At 35.7% G+C, this 25,621-nt stretch overlaps 1 protein-coding gene across 4 annotated transcripts in view; it reads right to left on the bottom strand.

The window, feature by feature from the left end:
• POLR3G (polymerase (RNA) III (DNA directed) polypeptide G (32kD)) overlaps window positions 1-25,621 on the bottom strand; it is a 47,226-nt gene that overhangs the window by 4,991 nt on the left and 16,614 nt on the right. For 3 of the 4 annotated variants that reach the window (XM_011978017.1, XM_011978015.1, XM_011978016.1), the window contains exons 3-7: window positions 21,978-22,107; window positions 14,313-14,369; window positions 12,345-12,395; window positions 8,099-8,181; window positions 3,153-3,299 (exon numbers count right to left, since the gene is read on the bottom strand). In XM_011978017.1, the coding sequence (XP_011833407.1) occupies window positions 3,153-3,299; window positions 8,099-8,181; window positions 12,345-12,395; window positions 14,313-14,369; window positions 21,978-22,107 (468 nt within the window). Of the gene's footprint in view, window positions 1-3,152; window positions 3,300-8,098; window positions 8,182-12,344; window positions 12,396-14,312; window positions 14,370-21,977; window positions 22,108-24,462; window positions 24,580-25,621 lie in introns of those variants that run through there. The other variant, XM_011978018.1, reaches the window with a different exon arrangement.

Below are 25,621 nucleotides of genomic sequence, written 5' to 3'. Positions count from 1 at the left end.
CATCTCTCCAGCTTCATCTCTCAACATAAGCCCACTTACACCCTCTAGTTCAGCCATACCGATTTATCTTATCAGTTAAATTAAGATGCTACACTCTCATCACCTGCAAGCCTCTCTCCATGTTCTTTTTTCTCCCTGTAAGTGTCCACTCCATTCCATGTTTCTATCTTGATGTGATTAGCTCTTCAGATCACCTAAATTGTCTTCCTCAAAATATCATCTTTGATATGCCTAAAATAGACTTTGGTGTGCCCATAGCATCTCTTATGTGCCACTATAGCATCCTGTACTAACATATCATAGTGTTATTCACTGCGTATTAACTGTTACCTTTCTTGTCTCTCTAGTGATTTCCCTGAGAGAAGAACTGTATCTTATCTTCATATTCCCATTGCCTAGTACAATTCCAAGCATATACTTAGTGTACACTTACTATAGGTTGAATGAAAAAGAACTGAGGAGTTACACGTCTATACAGGGTAACTATGGGGAGGGATGCAATCAATCAGAGAGATTATGGCAAGAAAAAGAAGCCCAGGGGAAGAACCCTGAAGAACACTGACATTTAAAGACTAGAAATAACTCAAGAGACTACAAAAATGTACCAGAAATAGGAGAAAAATGAAAAGCATCATGTAGCAAAAATGAAGGGAAGCTACCATGTTTGTCTACGACTTGGCAATTAGCACAATCCCTGACATACAGAAGATGCATATAATTGCTGAAAATTGTTGAATTTAAAGGAAATTATAAATATATGTATTTATATATATAAGTATATATATATGTTGCCCAGGCTGGAGTGCAGTGGCATAATCTCGGCTCACGGCAACCTCTGCCTCCTGGGTTCAAGCGATTCTCCTGCCTCAGCCTCCCAAGTAGCTGAGATTACAGGCACCTGCCACCATACCTGGCTAACTTTTGTATTTCTAGTAGAGACTGGGTTTCACCATGTTGGCCAGGCTGGTCTCGAACTCCTGACCTCGTGATCCGCCTGCCTTGGCCTCCCAAAGTGCTGGGATTACAGAGTAAGCCACTGTGCTTGGCCAGGAAATAGTATTTTAATAATAGAGCTATCAGAAGTGTTAAATACTACAGAAAACTTAAGTGACATAAAGGCTAAAATTTGTCTATGGTGAGCATGGTAGCAATAATTTCTTTCTTTAAGCTACTTCTATTTGTCAAAAGCAATAATTTGAATAGGATGGAGGTGAAACTAAGATTGAAAAGAGCTAATGGTGGGGGAGGAGGAGGGTGATGACAGCTAAAGCAGCTTTCCAAGAGATGGCATGAAGGAGAATGTAGATACCATATTTTACAATGGGAAATGAACATGTTTTAATTCATGAATGGAAGAGACAGACAGAAAAAGAGGTTAAAAATATGGAAAGGGAAATGACCTGAGGACTATGGTTCCAAAAAAGGATAGGACCGTTAGCCCCAAATAGGATTAAGGGGATTTCCTCCCTCGATAAAAAAAAAAAAAAAAAAAAAAAGAGGAGGAGGAAGGAAGACACTGAGTTTGCAGGCAGAAAACATGAAATTAATAGAGTTTCCTCTTGATGACTTCATTTCCTGTATGGAGGTACTATCACCTGCTAAGAGTGAAAGAGAAGGTAGTAAACAAAGGGAAATAAGAAAGAAGTTGCTCTAAAATAATTGCTGTAAAGAGCTGACTTAAAAAGAGAAACAGAAAACATGTTAGCCAGAAAAATGGGGCTAGTGTTTTTTGAGGGGCATCAATTTCTGTGATTCCCAAGAAATGCTCAATAGGTCAGATTTGAAAGGGGAAAGAGATAGAGAATGGAAATGATCAAAGTTGGCTTTGGTCTAGAGTGTGCGCTGGGAGGACAAGAGACAAGAATAATGGCAAAAAAGAAGATGAAGGGTGAGCAAGGGTCTAAGTTTCTTAGAAAAGAAAATTAAAACAGAGAACCAGTAAAGGGGAAAGAGATGATCAGAAGTACTGACAGTCTCAATCGTGTCAGAGAGCAATAGAAATAAAAACATGAATGATCTGAAAAGAAGGCTGGAGACAAATGTGATCTACCACAAATGTGACATATTCAATTTTTAAATGTTTAGACTTAAAATTTATCTGAAAGAATAACAGAATATTCAGGAAAATTGTGAAAACAAAAGAGTAGCACAGAAGACATGCTCTACAAGCATAAACAAATAATCAGAAGCTTCTACTACTTGGAACAGCTTAGTGTTGATTCAAAATAGATCAATGGAACAGAGAACAGAGGTAGAAATGGGAATCTAATAGCTGATACAGGAAGAATTCAAAATCAATGAGGAAAGCAAATTATTGAAGAAATGAGGTTAGCAGCTGGCTAGCCACTCGGAAACAGATAAAAAATGTATCCACACTACTCTGTTTATATCAATATAAATTTCAAAAGATAGCAAATTTAATGCAAAATAAATATAGTAAAGATTTCATAGTTGGAACAGTTTCTGGAGAAGAAAAATTTGAGAATGTGGTATAAGAGGCTGAAATGAAATGAAGACAAAGGTCACCAGAATCGAGAAGAAACTCTCCACCTAGGGTTACTGTCTGAGGTGTCTACAAAGTCCCAACGAGGCTGTGGTCTGCAAAGTTACCCTGCTAAAAATATACTTGATTGACTCAAGCTACTTCTGAAATGTACTATGTGCATTTCATTCTAAAAGTTAGGCATCCCAAATCGAAAACACAGGGTCCTCCTGACTCAGCCAGATACCTGTGGTTAAATTATCAATCTTCTCTGATAGTGTCCACACGCACTTTGGAATTTGAAACACACTGCAGGGATTCTCCTCTAGACCTATGTGGTTAAGCCCTCCGTTACCTGAATTGCTGACTTAAATTTTTATGTTGTTAAATCTTAACTGCACTAATCTGATCAATCTCCTTAACTTGCAGATTTATACTTACAAAGCTGCCAGTCAAGTTATTTTTATCTCCTATATTCAATTTGAAATCATTATAATTTCAATGCTATAATAGTTCTCTCAATAGCAAGGAATTGATGCCATTGATAATAATATACTTCTGGTTCCCATCATCTTGGTTTCTGTTTGTTGATTTTAGTACATACGATATATATGATTCCTTATTAGATAAACCTTATTTATTTTGCTGCCATCCCCAAATGAACCATTACCTCTTCTTGCTCTTCTTCATCATATTCCTCCTGTTCTGCAGCATCATCGTCATCGTCATCATCACCTTCTTTACTTTTCTCTTTGCTGCCTTCTTTATCTTCATTTTCCTCATCTGATTTTTCACCATCGTCTCTTTTTTCCAATTCCTGGTATAAGCATGTTTCATTAATTTGTTTTTTTTTTTTTTGGGAGGGGGGACGGAGTCTCGCGCTGTCACCCAGACTGGAGTGCAGAGGCGCAATCTCGGCTCACTGCAAGTTCCGCCTCCTGGGTTCACGCCATTCTCCTGCCACAGCCTCCCGAGTAGCTGGGACTACTGGCGCCCGCCAGCACACCTGGCTAATTTTTTGTATTTTTAGTAGAGACGGGGTTTCACCGTGTTAGCCAGGGTGGTCTCCATCTTCTGACCTCGTGATCCTCCCACCTCGGCCTCCCAAAGTGCTGGGATTACAGGCTTATGGAAACCACTAGACTGCTGACTTCCCTGCTTAGCCTTAAGGGAACAGTTATCTATCACCTTATTCTAATCCCATCTTAACACCACCTCCAGGTCACCACTAGGAAACTATCAGTCAACTCAAGAAAGAAGGAATTTACTATCTCACCATGAAGCCAGCATTTTCTTTGATTTTGTTACTTAATAATTGGGTTTCAGATTAATACTGGGCTTATCAGCTCTAATGCACAATGCTTAATTTCCCTCCTACCTTCTCTTTTTTTTTGAGAGAAAGTCTCTCTCTGTCACCCAGGCTGGAGTGCAGTGGCACGATCTCGGCTCACTGCAGCCTCCTCCTCCTGGGTTCAAGTGATTCTCCTGCTTCAGCTTCCTGAGTAGCTGGGACTACAGGCGCACACCACCAAGCCTGGCTAATTTTTTAGTAGAGACAGGGTTTCTCCATGTTGGCCATGCTGGTCTCGAACTCCTGGTCTCAAGAGATCTGCCCACCTTAGCCTCCCAAAGTGCTGGGATTATAGGCATGAGCCACAGTACCTCGCGGTCTATCCTACCTCCTTCTAAAATATTTGAGGTGACTTAGTTTATGGAGAACTTTTAGGATGTTACTTTGTTTTCCTTCTAACATAAAAGGAGAAAAAATAAGGTAATAGTATTATTTCAAAATGTCTATGTTTCACTTTATACATGAGACCATTTAACACTATTATTATAATAGCAAGTCATCCTGGGCTAGATTATCCTAGTTGCATTTTATCTGTGTCTTTATCTCTTTTCTCTCTCATTATTTACTTCCTGTTGCCAGGAATTCTTGTTTCTTAATATATCTGGCAGATGGAGAAGAAAGAGAGAAATTAAAACTCAAATCACAATCAATACCAGCAATTATTAGAAATTCTAAAAAAGAAGACAAAAGAGAGATGCAGTTTGGAAAGCTTTGATTCCATGAGAGTTCCACTTATCCACAAGTGGAACCATCAGGGAATAGTACACAAAATTAACTTTAAAATTACATCTTTGTATTTTTATTAGGACTACCAACAATTTTTTTCATTTCATAAAAAGTGACCTATGTTCATTACTGTCATTATCTGTTCACTAAATTGTACTATGCTCAATTTGCACATATGATAGAATTTCACAAGTTTTCCAGGAGTCAATAATTTCACATATTAATACTCATAATTAAGGCATAAATCACCTCAGCTAAAATGTGATTAGTCCCCTAAACAGAAATTGGAATATTAATGCATGAATCTGCAAACACTCCATCTCTATTATAAAGTATTTGCTTTGTAGATTACATATAGAGAGAAAACAGGTTTTATATCTGGAGTAACTACAACTTAGCTATTCCTTTATTGGTTCTTAAATGCGTATCTTTAAAAATTGTAATTAATTCAAATTTGAATTTAAGGAAACCAAAGACAATAGAGAGACTACATTAGATAGGCTCAATTTCTAATCAAAATTCAAACTCTACCTTTCCTGTCTGCTTAACCCACTCAGGCAGAACAAATAACACCAAGGTAATAGACATAAGATGATTTATCTTGATACTGACTCATATGTTGTCTTATATGAGTTATTACTACAATATAATGTGTGCAATTTTTCCAAATGGAAATCCTTTTGGAAAAGTGCAAGTAAAGCGTGCTTATGGATCTTTTGCAGCATCTATAATAAGATATACACACATATATGATGCTATGTTAATATTATAACTTTTTTTTATATTTTAATCAGATCACAGTAAAAAGACCTGCAACCAATAAGTTTGTGTAGTTAATAGGAAACTGTAGTGCCATATTTATTTAGCTCTGTGCAGGGTACACACTATGTCTAAAAAATCATGCTATTATTTTATAATTAAGAACATAGTTATTTAAACCAGTTATGTAAAAGTACGTTTTTTTTTTTTTGGAGAAGGAGTCTTGCTCTGTCACCCAGGCTGGAGAGCAGTGGCACGATCTCGACTCACTGCAAGCTCCACCTCCCAGGTTCACATCATTCTCCTGCCTCAGTCTCCCGAGTAGCTGGGACTACAGGCGCCGGCTACCACACCCGGCTAATTTTTTTGTATTTATAGTAGAGACGGGGTTCCACTGTGTTAGTCAGGACGGTCTCGATCTCCTGACTTCGTGATCAACCTGTCTCAGCCTCCCAAAGAGCTGGGATTACAGGCATGAGCCACCACGCCTGGCCAAAAGTACTTTTTAAATACAGTGCCACATAGGAACTAGGAAGTCTATATTTCTATTATTGCTATCTCAAATATCTTTAAAAAAAATTCTCATCTTTATTTCCACCATATAGATCTAAATCAGACTCATAAAATAGGTTAAAAATAGCAGATTTATACAACTTTTTAATAAAAACTGATCTCAAAGTCATATACATTGTCTCACTGCTTCATTCCTTTTGCATTAAGCTACTAGTTTCAGCTCTTCTACTTACTAGTCTCCATTTTCTCTCCTGTTGAGATTTAACCATCTAACCTTACTACTTTACAGATTTAAGAATAAAATGAATAATATAAAGACACTGAAAACAGTGTTCAATTATGGACAGAGAGCAGTTCTTCTGGTTTAAATATTATACAGCCTTACAGCCACCATACAGAGCCTCCTGTTATGCAGAAAAAAAGAAACCTCAGATATTAGTTTACCACTAATTACTCACACATTGATCATGAGATTTGAATGTATGTCACTCCCTATCCATCCATTAATGTACTATTATAAAAAAATTTGCTACTGTTTTTGCTGAAAAAATCAGCAATAAGAGAGTCATCTGGGAACAACTTTTGCTCTACTAAACTCATTGGTATTTCTAGATTTAAATTTCCAGTTTTACCAGTATGTGTCCTGAAAAAGGTGTTTAAATGCAGAGAATATGGAAACACAATTTGTTACCAGGAGAAACCACACCCAGAGGTCCAGATCAATCTTCCTTACAGCACATGTCATCTTAGTAAGTTTTCTCCAGGAAGCTTTAAGCATAGCCAGAACCTGAGTTCAATCAATACAAACTGGCTAGAACTGCAGTCCCATCATTCCAGTATAGTTAAACCTGACAGTTATCACTGCTCCTTCGTCAGTACTCTGGCTTTATTTTTCAGACATGTTATCTCTAACTCAAGTACTGGTCAAATAATAAAATAAAAATATGAGTTTCCACTACCAAGTAGCTGTGCCTACTTGGCCAGGAAAGTAAAAAATTTAAAGCCTTGACTTCCTCATCTGTAAAGAAGGAATAATACCCACCTCTCCTTGTTGTTATGAACTTTTATGAACATAACATATGTAAAGAGCTCATCAAGGAGGCTGGCACAGAATAAGTTTCAATAAAGTGTTAGCTGTTACTGTCATCATCATCATCAAAGCAAGATAATGCATGCACTGATAATGGTAGTTAATTGGTATAATCTCCATAAAGAGCAATGTAACAATAGCTATCCATTTCATACAGTGCACGTAAGTACTGACCAAATATTGTAGAAAGCTACCCTACACATGTGAAATGACATACTCAACATGAATTCATTGCAGCACTGTTAATAACAGCAAAACACTAGATGAAACATAATGTCTGTATGTCCAATTATGTAGGACATTAATTAAATAAATTACAGTTCATTTTTATAGTGCAGCCAACAACAACAAAAAAAAGGATGAGGTAACTCTACACAGACTGATATGGAACCACATCCAAGGTATTTTGTTAAGTGATAAAATGAAAATGCAGAATGTAATACGCTACCTCTGTCTTTAAAAAGAAAAAAAAAAACCTCGTATTTGCTATGTATGAAATACTTCTGAAAAATACATATAAGAAACTAGTAATATTGGTTGCCTATAGGAAGGGAACTGGATGACTAAAGAAAGGAATAGGAGGGAAATTTTTCAGTGTTTTAACCTTCTGAATCTTACATTTTTAAATTTTTGAAATATTTAAATTTTTAAATTTTTCAGTGTTTTAACCTTCTGAATCTTACATTTTTATTTGTGAAATATTTAGATAAAGAAAGTTATAAAAATAAGTTCTATAAAATACAGTTTTCCCTCAATATTCAATACTTAACATAAGACCAAAAAAAGCATTAAAACAGTACATATTAACCAACAGGAGGAAAAATGAGAAGTTTTTAAAAAAATTACATATGTAACTCTTTGTAAAACTTTTTCATGTTTCTCTCCCCCTGCATGATTCAAATACAAGCGGAAAGGGGGATACAGTGAAAAAGAAAGAGGTGACAGAAGATGAGGTAAGTGGCCAGGCAAGTGGTAACGAAGGACAGGACAGACCCTCCATATCTACCAGCCCACAAAGTTCAAACCTTCCCAGTTACCTTAAACGCTGGGTTCGCTTCTGCCAAATTTTCATTATTAAAAAGTAAGAGAATGCTGAAAGGTTGAGACAAGAAAGCAAAAGGAGGTAGGATCTTTTACATTTTTTCAGTTCACTTGTATAGTAAGAAGAAAACCTTACCTCAATTTTTTTCAACACATCTGCAGTATTAGTGAGTGATGTGCCTTTGCCTGCGTCTTTTGCCTTTTTGGGTTTTGGGCCTGCTGAAGTAAAACTACCAGTTAACACATTTTTCTGCAACTGCAACTGTGTATTATATTTCCTTGTCTTTGTGTATGCTGTCCAGCATTGTGCTACTGCATCCTAGGCAGTCACATAGTTTCCAGAGTAAATTAATTTTCTCAAAGAATAAACAAATCACACCTCACCAATTTTCCAATGATGAGGAATAAATGATAATCACTTAATAGGATTTTTCTTTTTTTAAGACTGAAGTATATTTTTTACTAGTACTGAAAATTGGTACTGGCAATTAATATCATTAGGGCCAAAACCGCTAAAATGTTGCCTCAGATAGAGAAGTAACAAGAGTATAGTGAAAGGCTCCCACAAATCCACCTGCACTGGCTTCTCCTTCACTGATAAGTGTACTTCATTCTAACCAGAGGAATCTTACCAGGTGTGCAAAATAAAAAGGAAGTGCAGGATAAATATTCTTTTCGGCTTTAAAGTCAACTATAGATGTGTGATCCTCTAGGACATGACCAGTATCATTCAGGCACAAGTATTTTATTATGAAAATAATATACTTGCCCAATAAAAATGAATGGTATAAAAGACAGAAGATAAATTGCCATATCTCAAAATTCTGCATTCAAGCTAAATATGATTATATACTGTATCTTTAAAATAAAATAAAAATATGTCTGCCTTAAATACATATGTGCAAAAAATGTAAATTGTGTATGTACTTCAAATATGTGCATTTGCCAATGGTGAAAGAGATGACAATGCAACACACAGTATCTTTGGAATAAAGATTACAATAGTTAAACTGAATATACTCATCATATGAATCTGAAAACTCAAAAGCATATAAGTGAAATAAAATGTTGTAATGGCTTTGGGCTACATAATTTTTTTTTCTACTCCTATCAAAAATATTGCATTTTGAGGCTATTCTGAAAGTGCAGGGTCTAGAGAACTATTTCACATATAAATTCTGCCAGTCAGTTACCAAAGCAATATGATAAGCGACAAAATTGTCCCATTGTGGTCAGAGAGTATTACAGTTCTTTTCCAAAATAAAACTAAACACTTAGAAATTACTTTGAAGAGGAAAATGTGGCTCAGGAAGATGTAATTTTGTTAAAGATTAACATTTAACCTACAAAAGAAAATTTTTAGATTGTGGTAGATGACCCATAACTGATGGAATTACAATTTACTGTGTTATACTGAATTGCCCCTCAGGGAATTACTGAGCTTAGAGCTCCCAAACATATGTATTAGTGATTCCTCAAACAAAAGTAGTAGTTAAATTTAATGATGGGTAACTTTCTCTGACCCCCTTGGGGGCAAAGACTGTTTAATATGAACTGTAACAAATAAAATATAGCATCACATATGAACAAGATCTCAAGAAATATAATATTAATGCCAAAAAACATTAGCTAAGAATGTATTCTACTTACATCATGAAGTCTTTTTCTAAGAACTTTTTATCAAATTATTTAATTTCATAACATAAACCTTTGTTAAAGGGATACTAAAGAATATGGTCAGGTAAGTAAACTAATTTTTTTTTCCCATCTTTGACCAAGTATCTGCATATATTTGAATAGTTTCTTTTAACACATGGCAGTAGCTGGTTCTTCAAGAAACAACTGTTTTCAGCCTTTGACTCTATTGTTACTGTTCACTTCTATATAAATCAATGGAGGACATCTTAACAAAAAGGAGAGTCCAAGCCTATCAGAAACAAGACATAAAAATTACACAATATGTAATAAAAAATACTAGAGCAACATGAGAAACAAAGTTTCATTGTTGCTTTGTTTATTAACAAATGGAAATCCTGATACATTGGGAGCTTTTACTAATGATTAATATGGGTATAAAATCCCAGGGATGACATATTTGAAAACGTTAACTCCTCCAAAATGCGCACATTCTTTTCAGCTTTAAAGTCAACTACAGATGTGTGATCCTCTAGGACATGACCAGTATCATTCATGCACAGGTATTTTATTATGAAAATAATATATTTGCCCAACAAAAACCAACAGTATAAAAGACAGAAGATAAATTGTCATATTTCAAAATATTCTACACACAAGCTAAATATGATTATATACTGTATCTTTAAAATAAAATAAAAATACACATGTGCAAAACATGTAAATTGTGTATGTACTTCAAATATGTGCATTGTATTGTATGTCAATTATATCTCAATAAAGGTGTTAAAACAGGGAATGGGAATTCCTTCTCTTCTGTTCGTTGATAACCCCACTGTTCTTAACCTCGCTGGCTACCTTCCTTTTTCACTCTTCATTCTTCATAGCAAAATTCTAAGAAGACTCATGTATGCTAGCTGTCTCCATTTCCTAAGCTCCATTTACCGATTAAGCCATTCTAATATGGATTCTACCTCTGCGAATCTTTCAAAAAGCTCTCACTGAGGTCACCAATAACTGACACGCCAAAAATGAGCGAACATTTTCCAGTCTTCATCCTATTTGACCTCTTAGCAGCAATGTCTAACATCTTTTAACATTGTTGACCACCTTTCGAAATACCAGACTACCTTGTGTAACTCTGCTCTCCTGGTTCTCCTTCTCCCTCTTTCTTTCCAGTTTCCTTCTTTGCCATTCAGTCTCCTCTACCAGCCCATTAAATGTTGGCATTCCTGTAAGCTCAGGTTTAGGCCCTCCTTTCTTCTAATTATCTAATTCTGCCCTAGACCATCTTACCCTTTCTTTTGGTCTCAATGATCGTATCTCTGATAATGACTACAGTCTCCATTTTGAAGTCCATTCCCCTGTGTCCAACAATATATTTAACATTTCTATCTGTATATTTCAAAGGAACCATAAGTAACACCTTTGAACTGAACTTCTGATTTTCTCCCACAAACCTGTTATTTCCCTATTTCCTCTTCCACAACTGTGTCTCAGTAAACTCCTACTCATCCTTCAATCTCAACTCCAGTTCCATTTCCTCAAAGAACCCTTCCCAATGAGGACAGTGTGTTTTTGTTTAATGATGTTACCCCATTTGACTACAAGCTCCATGAGGGCAAGGATTATTCCCACTTTGCTCAGTTTTATTCCTGTCAACACAATGTCTGGCAATAACAGATACCTATTTACTGAATGAAATTACTAAAGAAAAACAAACTGCAAACATTCACTTTGGCATTCTTCTATACAACATAAAACTCTATTTTATTGGTTTCCCAATTTTAAAATGTTTTAGTAATAATTCATACTGTAGCCACTATAATTAAAAATCCGCAATTATGCAAATGAAAAGGTCCACAGTAATCGAAGAGTCTTTCTTAGCATCTCCAGGATTCCACAACTAAAGGAAAATCCTAAGTGAATAAATACAGAAAACCAAATATTGCATGTTCTCACTTATAAGTGGGTGCTAATGAGCACACATGGACATAAACATGGGAACAATAGACATAGTGAACTACTAAAGTTGGGAGGGGAGGACGGGGTGGAGTGGGTTAACTACCTATTAGGTAGTACACTCACTACCTGGGTGCAATATACCAATGTTAACAAACCTGCACATGTACCCCTGTATGTAAAATAAACACTGAAATTTCTAAAAAGATATAAAATTTAAAAATTAAAAAATAAGACACAAAGAAAAGGCAACAACTAAGGGAAAAAAACACCCCAAAGATAAACAACAAAAAACAAGCTTTAGCAAAACAGTTATAATGCATTTTTATATATACAGGGGGACAGAGAGAGGGAGAAAGAGAGTCAGGGTCTTAGAGTGTCAAAGTCTTGCTCTGTCTTCCAGGTTTAAGTGCAGTGGTGCAATTTGGGTTAACGGCAGCCTCCACCTCTTCGGCTCAAGTGATTCTCCCACCTTAGCCTCCCAAGGAGCTGGGACTACAGATGCATGCCACCACACTTGGCTAATATTTGTTTTAACTTTATGTAGAGACAAGTTCTCACTATGTTGCCCAGGCTGGTCTCAAACTCCTGGGCTCAAGTGATCCTCCCACTTCAGCCTCCCAAAGTGCTGAGATTACAGGCATAAGCCCTCTTGTCTGGCACAAAATACTTTAAGAAAAGCATTAAGAACAGTTGAGTATAATTTTGGGTTGACAAGTCCATATTAACAGAATATAAGAAATAACCTTTTCCTACCTGAAATACTATTATATTAGTGAATGTACCTTTTTTACATTTATTTCTTGGCATCATCTCTCTTGGAAGTCTTCTCCAATCTGTACATAAAATAAAAAATTAAAAAATTGCAGTTTCCTCTAGGAATTAGTGGCATTGAATATAACTATGTGAAGGACACAATAGTTGTCCAGGAAATGACAATAAAGTGCCTTAGTATCTGACTTTACAAATTTAGCTTGAAACATAAAAAAACAAAATCCAAATATAACAGACAATGATATATTTTCTCCTATAAAGAAAAGTTTATTACAATAGCTTTGAAACAGTGCTATAAAATTTTTTTGGGAAGAAAATCGTACAGTAATTATTTGTGGGTGCTGGAATTATGACAGTTTTTCTTAAGTATTATTTATATTTATTTATTTGACTACTTTGTATTTCATAAGTTTTCTGTAGTTGATATATTTCTTATGCAAATTTTTTTTTCAAAAGTATGTTACCACAATCCCAACATATGCAAAATGAAATAAACAATTCTAACATCTGAAAACTTTAAAATTAAAAATATAAATAGCTGTCAAAAATAAATTTCCTCCAATAAATAATTTTGCTTATATTACTTAAATAATTCCTCTAATGTGTCACTTTCTTTTAATTTTTAAGCACAGAGTTAAACAGAAAATTGAAGCAACATAAAAGTTGATTTAAAAATACTGCCTGCTAATAAAGAAATTTCGGAGCATTTTTACAAAGCATTTAAATCTCAAGTCATTTTACCTGAAAAATAAATTTTGCTTTGAATATATTTTAGTTTTTGTAAACTATTCATTTTAGATCATGACGGGAATATATAAAGAGAATCATTTGAGAGATGAATACTAATGAAACGGAAGAAATGAGAGACCTAAGTTGTTTCCAACCTTACCAACACTGAAAAGATAGTACTATAATCTGTGAAAACGATAATGTTATTAATGCCATTTATATGTTTTTACATAAGGGCAGTTTCCATAAAAGACCAAGGACAGAGACATAAAAAGAATGTGAATTAAAATGAGAAGACCTGGGTTCTAACAGTATCTGACAGGTCACTTTATTTCTATGACAACTGTTTTTATTTGCAAAATGAATGAGTGGGATGAGATCTCCTTTACGGCCCCTTCTAACTTGTCCATACTCAAGGTAAAGCTTCTTTTTAGATATAGTTCTTTTGAAAAAGAAACCTAACAACTAAAACTAGTCTGCTTGAAAGAAAGGAAGATCCATGAGCTTGGCTTAAAATACCTTTAAAACAAGAATTTTGTTTTCTCTTCAAATGCTCTAAAATTGCTCAGGAGCATAGTATTTGTGCTTCTTGGTACTACAAATTAAAATTGTGATTGTGGCTAATTAAATTGGAAAATCCAGGTTTGTTTGGCCTGTCCTATTTTTTTTAAAAATATATTTTAAGGGCTGGGCACAGTGGCTCACGCTTGTAAATCCCAGCACTTTGGGAGGCCAAAGTGGGCAGATCACAAGGTCAGGAGATCAAGACCATCCTGGCTAACACAGTGAAACCCTGTCTCTAGTAAAAATACAAAAAATTAGTCGGGCGTAGTGGTGGGCGCCTATAGTCCCAGCTACTCGGGAGGCTGAGGCAGGACAATGGCATGAAAACCTGGAGGTGAAGCTTGCAGTGAGCTGAGATTGTACCACTGCACTCCAGCCTGGCCGACAGAGCGAGACTCCATCTCAAAACAAAACAAAACAAAACAAACAAACAAATATATATATATACACACACACACATATATATAGTTTAAGAACTTCCACAAAAGCACTTCAACTCTTCCTTGTTTTAGTATAAAAATCTTTTCACCTTAGTTTCTAACAGATTTATATTACTAATTAATCACAATAAAAGAACCAGACTCAATTTTCCTATGGTAAAAATAGAAAACTTAGCCTAAAAAAAAATAAGAGGTGAGAGAGACAGCCTTTAAAAATTGTTTCCATATTGTGTGTTTTGCAGTTACCTGGTATCCATTCTTCCTTGTATACCTTCATGTATCTTTTACTATACCTTTCAATATCTAGGAGAAAAAAAGAATAAAGAACTCATTAGGAAAATCAAGAGTAACCCTGAACTTAAGCCATTCCTTTAAGATAATTGAAAACAAGAGATAATATTTTTTATTTCACATGCAGGGAGTTTCCTATATTTGTACATAAGAGAATGGGAAAAAGGGTAAGGGTAGGCAAGGTTGGACTTGGTGAGGGGTTACCAATGTGAGGCATAAATGAGTAAGCTGCAAGCCCTACATGCCAACTGCTGAAAACTCTGCAGGGATCCTCTGAGCTTGCCAAAACCAGTAAAGCCACAACTGCGGCTCTTGCTTCAGACTGGTCCACCTTATCACAAGAAACACCCTTAAGGAGGGCACAAACTCTTTCCTAGCAGCACAAGTTGGAAAGCAACACTATCACACAAAAGCTTGAAGCCATGTTCATCATAAAAAGTAGTTCAGGAGTTAGTCATGAAAAGCGAAAGGTAATACTAAAGATGAATAGATAAAAACCAGGGACCAAATACGTACTGATTTTTCTTCTATGTTAAAAATATGCTTCCAAATAATACAACCACGTATGACAGAAAGGTAACTAAAATAAGCAGTAGATCAGAGACCAAGAGATCAGGTTTTTCTAGGTATTTTAACTGCTTGACTTCAGGTCAAATGTTTTAACTAATCTTGCCAAGTTTTTCACCTGTAAAATGAAGTCAGCACAAATGAGAGATTCCTAGCATTTGTAACACAACGACTTCTTTTTAAGAATTTTCTCCAAAACAGATTCCATATTTTAAATAATTTTAACCTTCAGTATACCAGAAAAAACAATTTTTAGCCTTTTTCCTCTGGGTACAATAGACCATTTTTTATATTTTAAAATATTTTTAGGTTAATTTCAAATAATGAAATACAGAGAATAAATAAAAAAGATAACAGATAAAAGAATAGCTATTGAAAACTAATCATTGGAACCCAATTAAAAAGGGGTATAAAGGATTTGAATAGACATTTCTCTAAAGAAGATACAAAAATGGACAAAAAGCATGAAAAGATGTCCAACATCACTAATCATTATGGAAATTCAAATCAAAACTACAATGAGATACTGTGTTACAACCACTAGGATGGCTAGGATCAAAAAAACAATAAGAAACATTGGCAAGGATATGGAGAAATTTGAACCCTCATATATTATTGATAGGAATGTAAAACAGTACACCCGCTTTAGAAAACAGTTTGGCAGTTCCTCCATATGTGAAATACAGAGTTATCATATGATCCTATGTGCATACTCAACAGAAATGAAAACATACATTCACACAAAACATGTACAGGAATGTTCATGACAGGATAACTTATGTAATCCTGAAAGTGAACCGACCCAAATGCCCATCAAGTGATGAGTGGATAAACAAAATGTGGCATATATCCATACAGTGGAATGTTATTCAGCCATAAAAAGGAATGAAGCACTCATATGTACTAAGCCATGAATGAAGCTTGAAAACATTATGGCAAGTGAAAGAAGCCAGTCACAAAAAGACACATATTACAGGATTCCACTTATATGACATGGTCAGAACAGGTAAGTCTCCACAGACAGAAAGCAGATTTCTGGTGCCACGGGTTGGAAGGAGGGAAGAGTAGGGACTGACTACTAAAGGTTACAGAATTTCTTTTCTGGTGAGGAAAAGCTTCTAAAAACTTAGATAGTGGCTGGGCATAGTGGCTCACACCTGTAATCCCAGAGTGGCTGGGGACAGTGGCTCACACCTGTAATCCCAGCACTTTGAGAGGCCGGGGCAGGTAGATTACTTGAGGTCAGGAGTTCAACACCAGCTGGGCCAACATGGTAAAACGCCATCTATACTAAAAATACAAAAAAAATTAGCCAGGTGTGGTGGCGTGTGCCTGTAATCCCAGGTACTGAGATAACAGGTACTGAGATTGAGGCAAGAGAATCACTTGAATCCAGGAGGCAGAAGTTGCAGTGAACCTAGATCATGCCACTGCATTCCAGCCTGGGTAACAGAGCAAGACTCTGTCTCAAAACAAACAAAAATTAAATAGTGGTGTTGGCTGCATAACTCTGTAGCTATATTAAAAGTCACTTAATTGTACACTTCAAGAAGTAAATTTTACACATGTGGATTGTGTCTCAGTAAAGCTGTTACTTAAAAATCATAAAACTAGGCCCAACACAGTGGCTCAGGATGGATGTAATCCCAGCACTTTGGGAGGCCACGGCATGTGGATTGAGTCCAGGAGTTTGAGACCAGCCTGAGCAATATGGTGAAACCCCATCTCTACAAAAAACACAAAAATTAGCCAGGCATGGTAGCTCATGCCAGTGGTTCCAGCTACTTGGGAGGCTATGGTGGAAGGATCGCTTGAGCCTGGGAGGTGGAGGCTGCAGTGAGCTGAGATTATGCCACTGCATTCCAGCCTGGGTGACAGAACAAGATCCTGTCTCAAATAAAAATAAATAAATAAAGCTATTGGAGATTCTACTAAGCAATTAACTATAGCAAATCCAAATTTATATTACATGTTTTACTGGTTTTGAAGGTAAATTTAACCAAAATGGGCAAAGTCATTTGAATGCAGTTTTCTGTGCATCAGCTGCCACACACAAACCTAGAATATATGCCTTCTGTATTTCCTGATCCCAGATTCCAAATGCATCTTTAATAGGTTCTAACTTATCATTTCCTCTGGTTCTTTTTCTCATAGGTGTATCATCTAAAAAATTTCATATTACAAATGCATTTCTAGTACAATCTAGCTTATCACTACTTCCAAGTCTTCTTGTACTTACATATCTAAAATGCAATATTTTTAAAAACTTTCATGTCTCATACTTCTATTGAAGAGAGGATGGCCCAGCCATCTTCTTTGCTCTATACTTGCAAAATATTTTCATTATTAAATTTAAAATCACCAATTAACATGATCAATCCAAAAAACAATTTCATGTCTATATAATCAATTTCCTTTTGATCATTATTGTCTCTGCCTTTATGTTGAGCATTTGCCAGTTACAAAACACATCAAATTAATTTTGGTGCATAAATATCATAAAACAAAACAAAAACGATCACCTCATTTTAGCAAATGGGATGTTCCAGGTTTTTGATACAAAGTATTACACGATGAGGTCTTCTTCAAAGATTGACTGTACAAGGTCACCATAATTCCTTTTTAATTCTTGGAGATAGTGTTTACTCATTGATTCTTGAATTTGAGAAAATTCACTGAAGACAATATCATCTGAAGACTCAGTCTGAGATTTTGCTTATACAATCAATTTAATCATCATCATTAGCATCCAGAGAGCTATCTATCTCTTTGCATTTGTCTTCTGATTCATCTAAGAACTGTGGAATATGTTTTATTGTCAATTTTGGACATTATGAGCAGAAAATTAAAAATTTTTGAAATTTTCAATTGTATTAAATGAAAATTAAAACAGAGCAACTACAAATATGAAGGTCTCTGAAGACTTTATGTCTTCTTAAAACACAGATATAATACTTTGGACAATGCAACAGGAAAACTATATGATGACATAATAGTGATAATTTATTTCAATTGCACAGTCAATTCCATCATTCTCCCATTTTTTATATTTATTATTTTTTTCAGTATAGTGGGGGGAATGTCTGATGAATAATGATAAGGTAATATCTATGATGATGAAATAGGAAGGTATTTCAAGATAGAGAAAAAAGAAGATTACTCAGATTCCATAGTTATCTTAGATATATAAAAGGGTTCAATGGGCTGATATGGTATTCTCAGATAAAACGAGTTTTCCTTTTTAAGTAAATTTCTGTTTCTTCTTTAGAAAACCTCTACGTAAGAATAAAAGTTATGAATATCAATCACACAAACAGTAAGAACTGCTCCAAAAATACCGTCAAAAATTTATATTGAGTCTCATGGACACGGATGGTATAGCAAGAATTAGTAAGCCAAATTCCATTTATTCAGTAACAAACCTATGGACATATTTAAGTAAACGTATTATTTCCATTAAGCTGTGAGGTTCTGAAAACGACTTATGACACCATCACCACTGTCAGAATCATGTTTCTACCTCAAAGGACCCTGTAGTTCAGGAGCTTGAGCTAGAAACCACTGGACTGGACGATCTCTACATCCTCTTACAGCTAAAATTCACTAAATAATATTCATTGGTGTTTTTCCTTTATTATATAACAAATTTTGATGCAAAATACAATACTAATCATTTCTATAATTCTACCTGAAAACATTAAAAACAAACTTTGAAGACATTGCAACATGAAAAATGTTCATTCCATGCCTTCAGTTCTTTAGGACTGATCTCAATGCCCTGAGCCACCAGTCACTTGACTATCAGAAAGTCTTGAGATCTCCCACCCTATTTGTCTGTCCTAGTGTCTAATGATTTAGTTCTTTACAGTAGCCCTTAAGTCTCTCTTTCCTAAAGAACACAAGTGGCAAGTGATGCACCTGGCGAAGGCACAGTCATGCAGTATCTCTATCCGGAATATGATTCTGACAGTAGGGTAGTTCTGTTCAGTCTGGCCAATTCTTTTTCACTCATAGCATGGATATTATATAAATTTATACATGCACATATATACACATATTATATAAACCTATATACGCACATATAAATGTATATATTTTATAGAAAAACCTTTATTTTTAACATGAGTGTTTTTTAAACACACTATATCAGGAAAGAGAGGTAAGCTGGGTGTGACGGCTCAGGCCTGTAATTCTAGCACTTTGGGAGGCCGAGATGGGAGGATCGCTTGAAGCCAGGAATTCGAGACCACTGTGAGCAAAAAAACGAGACCGCTGTCTCTACAAAAAAAAATAAAAATAAAAAATTAGCCAGGCATGGTGGTGTGTGCCTCTAGTCCCAGCTACTCAAGAGGCTGAGGTAGGAGGATCACTTGAGCCCAGGAGTTTGGAAGCTGCAGTGAGCTGTGATCATGCCACTGCACTCTAGCCTGGGTGACAGAGAGAGACCTCATCTCTAAAATACAAAATAAAACAATAAAAAAAAAAAAGACACAAGTAAACATGAAGATCTCAGGGAGAATGTACTTGTATCAATCTGGAAATTTCTATACAAGAGTTTTCCCCTGAAAGAAATAAAAGCAAAAAAAACCCCTTATTTTTAAAATACTTTATTGCCTAGTTATCAAAGATAAAGTGCCCCTTAATCCAAGTACAAGCCAACCACTCCCATAGACCAACAACAGAATTATAGTTTTTTGTTTGCTTGTTTGTTTGTTTGTTTTTAAGAGACAGAGTCTCGCTCTGTCACCCAGGCTGGAGTGCAGTGGCACGATCTCGGCTCACTGCAAGCTCCACCTCCCGGGTTCACGCCATTCTCCTGCCTCAACCTCCCGAGTAGCTGGGACTACAGGCACCCGCCACCATGCCAACCTATTTTTTGTATTTTTAGTAGAGATGGGGTTTCACCGTGTTAGCCAGGATGGTCTCGATCTTCTGACCTCATGATCCGCTTGCCTCAGCCTCCCAAAGCACAGGGATTACAGGCGTGAGCCACCGTGCCCCACCAACAAAATTATGTTTTTAATATCCCTGTCTAAAACACTCACATAAATGCTTTAATTATTTGATACACTTTTCTTTTTTTTTTTTTTTGAGACAGAGTCTCACTCTGTTGCCCAGGTTGCAGTACAGTGACATAATCCCAGCTCACTGCAACCTCCACCTCCCCGGTTCAAACGATTCTCCTGCCTCAGCTTCCTGAGAAGCTGGAATTACAGGCACGGGCCACCACGCCTGGCTAATCTTTGTATTTTTAACAGAGACAGGGTTTCCCCATGTTGGTCAGGTTGGTCTCAAACTCCTGACCTCAGGTGATGCGCCTGCCTCAGCCTCCCAATGTGCTAGGATTACAAGAGTAAGCCACTGTGCCTGGTCTAATCTGATGTACTTTTAAATTAGACATGTGTTTTAATAACAACCACATTCAGCTAAGTAAATCTGTACCATAGAGAAAAGATCAATTTTAAAAGCACTAAAGTATACCCTGCATTACTATTTTTTCTAATAAGAATGAATACTGATTAGTTCATTTGGTCTTTTTGAAATCTTTAAAATGAAAAGTTTTATTTTAGAACTCAAACAGATGAAAGCATACAACATATTCATGGAAGTTAAAAATTTCAGTATTAGGCTAGGCACGGTGGCTCACGTCTGTCTGTAATCCCAGCACTTTGGGTGGCTGATGCGGGCAGACTACTTGAGGTCAGGAGTTCCAGACCAGCCTGGCCAACATGGTGAAACATCTCTACTAAAAATATCAAAATTAGCTGGGCACGGTATTGCGCGTCTATAATTCCAGCTACTCAGGAGGCTGAGATGTCAGAATCACTTGAACCCAGGAGGCAGAGGTTGCAGTGAGTCGAGATTGCACCACTGCACTCCAGCCTGGGTGAGAAGAGTGAGACTCCATTCTATTACAAAAAAAACCAAAAACAATTAAGTATTTTTGAGATAAAATATCTCTTATCAAACCATTATATAACTCAAAGCAGCTATGTTTTGAGAATTATATGAATTTGTCTAAAATGCTTCTTATAATTATAAGCACATGCTAAGATCATTACACAAGGCTTCCTTTTTTGACTCAGCCAATTCAAACTATTCTAGAGAGAGGAAAAATGGAATGTATTTTTAATACTAATAGAATGAGATGACACTATTAATTTCTTATGTTTTAATGATGTTGTTTTGAGAACTCAAAGACGGTATCAGTCTCTCTAATTTCAACAATCAAGGGCAGAAAGTGAAAAATCAATATAGTACTGCTGTGCTAAATAGCTACGCAGGAATCGTTTCCTTTCCTATAAAACCACTTCCCACTTCTAGTCTGAGACTGTTGAGCCCTCTCCAACTATAATGTTTCCTTTCTTCACTAAGCAGCACTAATGAACACATATTTTACATCATACCAAATACCTGAATGAAAAACCAAACAAAATCAAGTCTTAAAAATTTTTTTAACCCAAATATTAAATAATTGGAGACATGCATAAAGGTTTATGTATAATGATAATAATCACAGCATTATATATACAAGCAAAAAATTGGAAATAATCTTTAAAAAGCAGGAAATTAGTTACAGTTAATATTATATCCACAGAGTAGACTACCAGTCATTAAAAGTCATGTTTGCCAAGAATAATAAGGATATGTGAAAATGCTAATACGCTACTGATTGAAAAAAGATACAAAGTAATATGAATCTAATTTTGTAAAGAGAATATGCATGCATAAGAAAAAATCTGGACTATATAACAAAATATTAATAGTGGTTCTCTAGATATAAGCATGGGTAATTTTTACTTTTCAAAATTTTCCTGTTTTTCATAATTTTCACTGAACATATAAAATTATTGTGAAAGCTATTTCTAAAAATAAAATATCAAAGTTTAAAGTATTTTTTCTGTTAAAGCAACATAAATATGCTTTTTCAAAGTGGTCGATAATTTTTTATTGAATAGAATAAATCAACATTCAATGATTATATATCTTGTGCTTAAACACTGTTTCATCTGTACACATTAAGACACATAATCAAAGACTCCAATATGGTACCTTGTCTTTCTTCAGGTGTTTCAATAAAATAAGGCATTCTTTTCATTGTTTCTCTCAACTCCTGTTTCAAAGCCAGCATATATTCTTCACCTTCTCCTGTTTTCAGTGGCACTGGTTTATAATCTGTATCCTGTTTAAATTAAGACACAAAGGTTTTTTTTCAAATCAATTATGTATTTTAATATCCCTTTTATCTGTATTGTAGAAAAGAGCAGTTTTATTGAAATACTGTGTTTTACAGGCACTAAGTTTTACAATCAACTTAAAAGATGAACTTCTGTAGTCTATTTAACCTGTTAACCCATTTCCTACTTTGCTCTCATATTAGAGGTAAAAAAGATGCATAATTTTCCTATTGGCCCTGAAAACTACACCAATAATTATTTTGTCATACAGTCTGTTGACCTATGTGATTATCTACTTTAAGGATTAAGATACCAGGCCAGGTGCGGTGGCTCACGCCTGTAATCCCAGCACTTTGGGAGGCCGAGGAGGCAGATCACAAGGTCAGGAGATCGAGACCATCCTGGCTAACACAGTGAAACCCCGTCTCTACTAAAAAAACAAAAAAAAAAAAAATTAGCCAGGTGTGGTGGTGGACACCTGTAATCCCAGCTACTCGGGAGGCTGAGGCAGGAGAATGGTGTGAACCCAGGAGGCGAAGCTTGCAGTGAGCCAAGATCGTGCCACTGCACTCCAGCCTGGGTGACAGAGCGAGAGTCCGTCTCACCAAAAAAAAAAAAAAAAAAAAAAAAAAAAAAAAAAAAAAAATTAACATACCAAAAAAAAAAAGAAAAAGAAAAAGAAAAACTAAGGTACCCAAATGAGGGCAGCTGCTTTAGGTCCTTATTAACCTCAACTAGTGGTGGTGTTATTGGAAAAAAATAAATAAAAAAGCAGCAGCTATAATTTAGTATATGGTTACTATGATATATTCAATATCCAATATCCATTATCTCATTGAAAGGACTACCAATATTTCTCCTTTTACAGTGAAGAAATTGAGAAGTGAATAATTTATAAGCCCATAGAATGAATAAATGGCAAGATGGAGTTTGAAGCTGCATTTCAAGTTTTTAAAATTATACACACATATACATATACACAAATATGCATTTGTATGTGTGTATATATTTACACAAATATATTCATTAACAAGTGGATCTCTAGGGTACATAGTAAAGACATTTCTGGTTTCAGAGAATAAAGATAAGGTACATTTTCAAAATTTGATTAGGAATATATACATTCATGCTGCAACTACTTATTGAGTACCCAACATGGTTAGACTATAGAAGATACCATGATAAACAAGTCAAAGTCCCTGCCCACAGGGAACTTACATTCTAGGAGAGAAACACACAACAAATTAGTAAACAAATGAGGTGACATACAATTTCACATAGTGATAAATGACATAAAAATAAACGAAGGTGGGTAAAGGAAAAGTGACTGACAGTGCAGGGAGGATGGAGGTGCAGTCTACACAGGGTGAGCACGCGTGGCCTCTTGGGGAAGTCACATTTGAGTAGAGATTGGGATAAAATCAGGGAGCCATCCATGCAAAGAGAAGAGATGGTAGGGAACCAGCAGGCCCAAAGGTCTGAGGACACAAGGAGGCTCGCGTAGCTGGGGAATGAGAAGGACAGTGGTAGAAAAAGAGTCAGAGAGACATTAGAACGGAGAGATCAGGAAGAGCCTTTTACCCAATAGTAAGGAATTTTAATTTTATTCCAAGCATAAAGAAATACTATGTACTAACATCCCCAGTGTTTAGAAGTAATCTCACACATGGAAAAGAGCTTGTTTTAAAAATCACTGTAAAGTGACATTATGCCAATATCTGAGATATTTGTCTTTGTTTTTATGCTGCGCTGAATATCAAAAAGGTAAAATATCAACAGCAAAAAGCGGAGACCCCTTGTGTGAGATATCTAGATCCCTGGATACATTCTAAACTAAACATAAAGTGAAAACATTACATATTATGCAAATCTAGCTTGCAGCATACTCACTAAATTTTAAAACAACACTAAAATAAGCAAAAAAAGTTCAGTGGGGGACAAAGTCAAGTGGCATACTAAGGAGCAAACTTAAGTTCTATAGATACAAGACGAGAAGAAAATCATTAAGTGAAGGTGCGATAGGGTGGGAACTTAGAACCATTATAAAACCTAATGACTTTTAAAACTATTATTTTCATATTGGAATTTATCAGTAACACCAACAGGAGTTGTAAGAATTGAAAACTAATTCTTTACTGGTTCACATAGTACTAAATATATTAATAGAAAGATGTATACAGTTTTGTTTTCTATATTTTAAGAAAGCAGATCATGAAAATATTTAAAGGTAAGTGAAACACACTCTCCTTTACTTTCTTATACTTGAGGATACTATAATCATATATCAAGTCCTATATAGAATTTAATATTCTCTGAAAAATGAAAAAACACACTGAGAATTCAACAGTTCATATACTTACAGGAAATAGTGGGGGGGGTTTCAACACTACATCAGGTAACTTTTCACCTTTGCTAAATCCAACAGCCTCAATATTAAAGGTATAAGCAGCACGTCCTCTTCCTTTATTCCCAGCCATCAGAAATAGTTATACCAGATGAGTAGCCAAATTCTGAAAGGCACTATTAATGATTAAGATTTACTGGATCACACATAAAAAAGAAATCAACACTTTAAAGCAAAATATAAAACTGCATCCCTTAAGTAGCATCGTTGATTTAAAATACTTTTGGAAAGCAAAACATGTGGAGAAATAAACATTTGACAAGTAACTGTTGAATTTCTCACACTCACATATCTTTGGCAGGTAAGATAATGATGGCTTCAACTCCCTCACCCACTACTACTGTCCCACATCCAGACTGATGAGGAGAAGAAATCTTTCTTTTCCATATCAACATAAAAACTATCATTAGTCATATATACGTTAAGACTTTAAATGATTTATCTTAGCATGTGAGTGTTAGGAAGAATCCCTGAGAACTAGTCTAATGTCTCCCTTTTAGAAATGGGAATGGTCGCTTGATGAGACTCGAAAGCCTGTCCCAGAAAAAAAAATTCAGAGGAAAACAGTTGAAATCATTAAAGTTACGATAAACCTGTACTCTTCAATTTTGGGGACAGGAGTGACATCATACATGCAAGTTGTAATGAACTTTTGAATCCTCTGATTATACTATGAGAACTGAGCTGGCAATGTAAAAACAGGGTTCCCTACGCTAGAGTTCTTCCAATAGAAGTCTGCATTCAACTCTAGTGATGATTATAATGCACACTCTTTACATCTCTTTTCCCGCTGATAATACTGAACCTCATTTAAGCCTGTGAACCCAAGACAGAAACGATATGTTCTCCAGTCCACCTGGAGGAAGTCAGAGGAGTGGCTTTGGTTTTGGCTCCATCAGCTCAGTCTCATCTCTGAATCTACTCACTCTCACTTGCCCTCCTTACAAAATTATGCAAGTCACAGTACTTCACACAGCTGCTCTACTCTTCACCAGGGTTTCTTGCCTCGTCATTAATGTCACCCCTCTTAGTCTGCCACATTAATGGTGAAGGAACACCACCTAAAACCAACAAGGTGCTACTTCTTTATATCAATTTTACTGTCTACAATTTGA

Source organism: Mandrillus leucophaeus, unplaced genomic scaffold (assembly GCF_000951045.1).
Source record: "Mandrillus leucophaeus isolate KB7577 unplaced genomic scaffold, Mleu.le_1.0 Scaffold187, whole genome shotgun sequence".
NCBI classification, from domain to species: Eukaryota; Metazoa; Chordata; class Mammalia; order Primates; family Cercopithecidae; genus Mandrillus; species Mandrillus leucophaeus.
Note: the sequence above shows the minus strand (reverse complement) of the source record. Positions and strands in the feature narration are given on the sequence as shown.